Source organism: Vigna angularis, chromosome 1, assembly GCF_016808095.1.
Source record: "Vigna angularis cultivar LongXiaoDou No.4 chromosome 1, ASM1680809v1, whole genome shotgun sequence".
Taxonomy (NCBI): domain Eukaryota; kingdom Viridiplantae; phylum Streptophyta; class Magnoliopsida; order Fabales; family Fabaceae; genus Vigna; species Vigna angularis.
This window is the reverse complement of record NC_068970.1, coordinates 61536420-61539777: the sequence shown is the minus strand read 5'-3', so window position 1 is coordinate 61539777 and position 3358 is coordinate 61536420. Positions and strand designations below refer to the sequence as shown.

Sequence of the window (3358 nt, the reverse complement as noted above, 5' to 3'; positions counted from 1 at the left end):
CAATCTATTTTTAGATATATTGTTGCCATGAAAACATTAGTTTTTATATTTATAATAAAAAGCAACTAAAAGATAAAATAATAGATATAAAAATATGTAAAATTTTGTTGAGTGTAATAATAATCCTAATCCTAATAATAAAAATAAAGTAAAAAAAAAAATGTACTCTCTCCCTACTATAAATATATGGATGCACTGCTATGAAACTCCAATATGTGGTTGTCGTGTTGTTCAGTGCCTTCAATTTCCTCTTTCAAAGCTACAAGTGCACACTCAAAAAAAATACATAGACAAAACAGCACAAGAGAAAGAGAAGAAGAAGAAACTAAATTCGTTATTACTATTGTTTAAGTTGTTTCGCTAAGCATTTTCTGTGTTTCTGGAGTTGATTCATAGGTTCAATTCTTCCACAAATTTCGCTCCTATGTCTTCTGATCTCTACTCTTACGACACCACTTTCCACACACATTCAAACTCAGACTTTCTCTCCTCTGATGGAGTTGGAGACCTTCCTTTTCTCTCTGACTCTTTTCCTTTCTTCCCCAATTCTCCCTCTAACGTAGCTCAGGACAATTCCAATTCCAATTCCAATTCTCTCCCTTCTCTAGACCCTTTTTCCCCATCTTTTTTCTCTTTCTCCCCTCCAAGTTCCCACTTGGAAAGTCTCAGCCTTTACCATGCCAACCGCGTCCAGCCGCTGTCAAATGGCCAAAACTTGGCGAACGAGTTTGCAACTTTCTCAGCTTTTGATGCCTCTGAAGTGAAGACTGAGGAAGCCCAATTGGGTGTTGACTGTGTCTACGCTCAACAACTCCTTCCTCACAGTTACAGTGGTGCTGAAAATTTTTCCAGGTACATGCACAGAAGCTTCAGCAGCAACTCCTTTGAAGCAAAACCAGGTTTTCTGTCACAACCTTACACTGATACTCTTGTGGACTCTCCCAAATTTCAAAGGCATGATTTGAGCTCCCCTGAAGACACTCTCTTCACCGGACAAATGAGAAGGGTTTGTAGCACCGGAGATTTGCAGGTAAAAACAACAACGCCAAGATTTTGTTCTCTTTGACAAATTCTATTCTTAACAAAACCATGACATAGCTGCCTTTACTTTCTTCTTATCAAATTTATTTCGTTTTTTCCATTAAAGTTGGTTTGATTCGAGTTTATTTATTTATTTGCAGAACATGAAGGAAAATCGCATGTCTCCAACGGAGGCACCGTTGTTGGAGGAATCCAACTTCAAAGTAGGGCGTTACAGTGCGGAAGAGAGGAAAGAAAGAATCTCGAAATACAGAGCCAAGAGAACCCAGAGGAATTTCAACAAGACAATTAAGGTGGGGAAACAGTAACAGACACCATTTTGTTTTTTAACGATGTGTTTGTTATTTTACACAAATAATGTCAACTTGCTTTATACAAACCATTGTTCTTTAGTGAAAAGTTTGTGAAATGAAATTGCAGAGAGAATAAGGCATATTGTTGATACCACTGTAGTTCATAAAATGTTTAACATAATACAGAAACAAATTTTGATTTCTGCAAACGACAAAAGTAAGTTTGTAACTGTTTCGACAATGCTACAACGCATGAAATGACTGCGTAATACTGCTTTGTTGCCATTAGACATGCTTGATTAAGATAGTAGTAGAAGGAGAAAAGGAAAGGTCTGAATTAATGCATCAGTTTTTTGTTTTTATTTTGTGGTGACAGTATGCATGCCGAAAGACTCTAGCAGATAATCGACCACGCATACGTGGCAGATTCGCCCGCAACGACGAAGCCATCGACAATCCCAAGGCTTCATGTTCAACACGAGACGAAGATGATGTTGGTTTCTGGGTAAATATATTGTAGTATTTTTTGTTGTTTTCTCCACTTTTAACTTTAAATGGTGACATTTTCCTTATTATCATGTAACTTCTCCAAAAATTTACGTATATATAAGTTAAATTTCAATTTATATGAGAAAATAAACTCATTCTACCTCTTAATTTTCTTTTCTTTTGTAGAAACTGGATCTAGTTAATTAAGATATTAGTATTAATTACAATGACATTACGAAACACTATTGATTGTACTTTAAATGAAGCTGATAATTCATGTTTTTATGGAGTAGATTGAAGAATTACGATTGCATGAAGAACAAGACGATGTAACAGTGGGAGCAGAACAATATTTGGGAAGGTATGGAGCAACTCAGTTTCAGTATGGTGGCTTTTGAGATATAGAAGAGTGAAGAGACATTTTTATGGAAGAGCCTTTAGGAAAGTTCAGGCTTGTTGTAATATTATTAATTGCAGATGACTTTTTTTTTTGGTCTTTTTTATATTTAATTAAATAAAATTTATGAATAAGTCAGTGTTCATGGAATCTAAGATGTTCCATAGGACAAACATGAAATTGGGTTGTTGGACAAGGGTGCTGGTTAGTTTAGTTGTAGTTGCACACTTGCACTACTATATATATTTTTTTATTCCAAGTTATGATTTACCAATTGATTAGAGTAAATGTGTACATATAAAACAAATCTTATTCCATAGTCATGCATGAACTATTTTAAATAAAAATGATAATGCTTTTATTCATTAAGCCAATAAATAGTCTAATATTATGATTATTGAAATATAGAATTTGATTTACTTATAATTAAGTTATTTTTATTATCTAAATAGTTTGTATGGATAAAATAATTAAAATATATTATTTTGATTTTCTTTTTATAACAATTTACATTTTAAGTTAAATTTAGAACTTAAGTTGAGTTAGTTCACTTTTTATTCGAAAAGATTCGTGTCAACTTTTTGCTAGACTGATTCTACTGAATCTTCGATCAAGTCGATTTTGTTTGACCTTCAGTGGGGTCAGTTTGACTCGATATTCATCTGGAAAAAGGTCGGCTCAATCTTCAATAAGGATTGTCTCGGCTTAACTTTCGATCGAGACCAATTCAACTCAACTTTTGGTCTAGACTAACTTGACTCAATCTTCGATCCAAACTGTCTCGATTCAACCTTCGATCCAAGCCAACTCAACTCGACCTTCGATTCAAACTTATGCTAAATCGACTTAACCTTTAGTTTATGTCGAATTTACTCAAGCTTCAATTTATGCCATATCAACAAAAACTCACAAGACTCAACATTCAACTTAGGTTGAATTTCGACTCAAATCCATTCTACTTGACTATTGGTCTAAGCTCAACCTTTGACTTTGATCGAAGATTAAGTCAAGTCAGTTTGAGTTCATAGTTGAGCCAATCAACTTAAGTTAATTGTCGAGATGACTTGATCTAAATGAGTTTCAATTCTCTTCTTTTTTTTAATAAATTTCAAATTTTTATTATTTTAGTTATTTGGAG

At 33.8% G+C, this 3358-nt stretch overlaps 1 protein-coding gene across 1 annotated transcript; it reads left to right on the top strand.

The window, feature by feature from the left end:
* Positions 1-211: 211 nt before the first annotated feature.
* LOC108347173 (zinc finger protein HD1) lies at positions 212-2543 on the top strand. The gene is made up of 4 exons (XM_017586327.2): positions 212-1030; positions 1182-1334; positions 1711-1839; positions 2117-2543. Exons 1-4 carry the CDS (start codon positions 425-427, stop codon positions 2219-2221), a joined length of 993 nt encoding a protein of 330 aa, XP_017441816.1. The 5' UTR covers positions 212-424; the 3' UTR covers positions 2222-2543.
* The last annotated feature ends 815 nt before the right edge of the window (positions 2544-3358 follow it).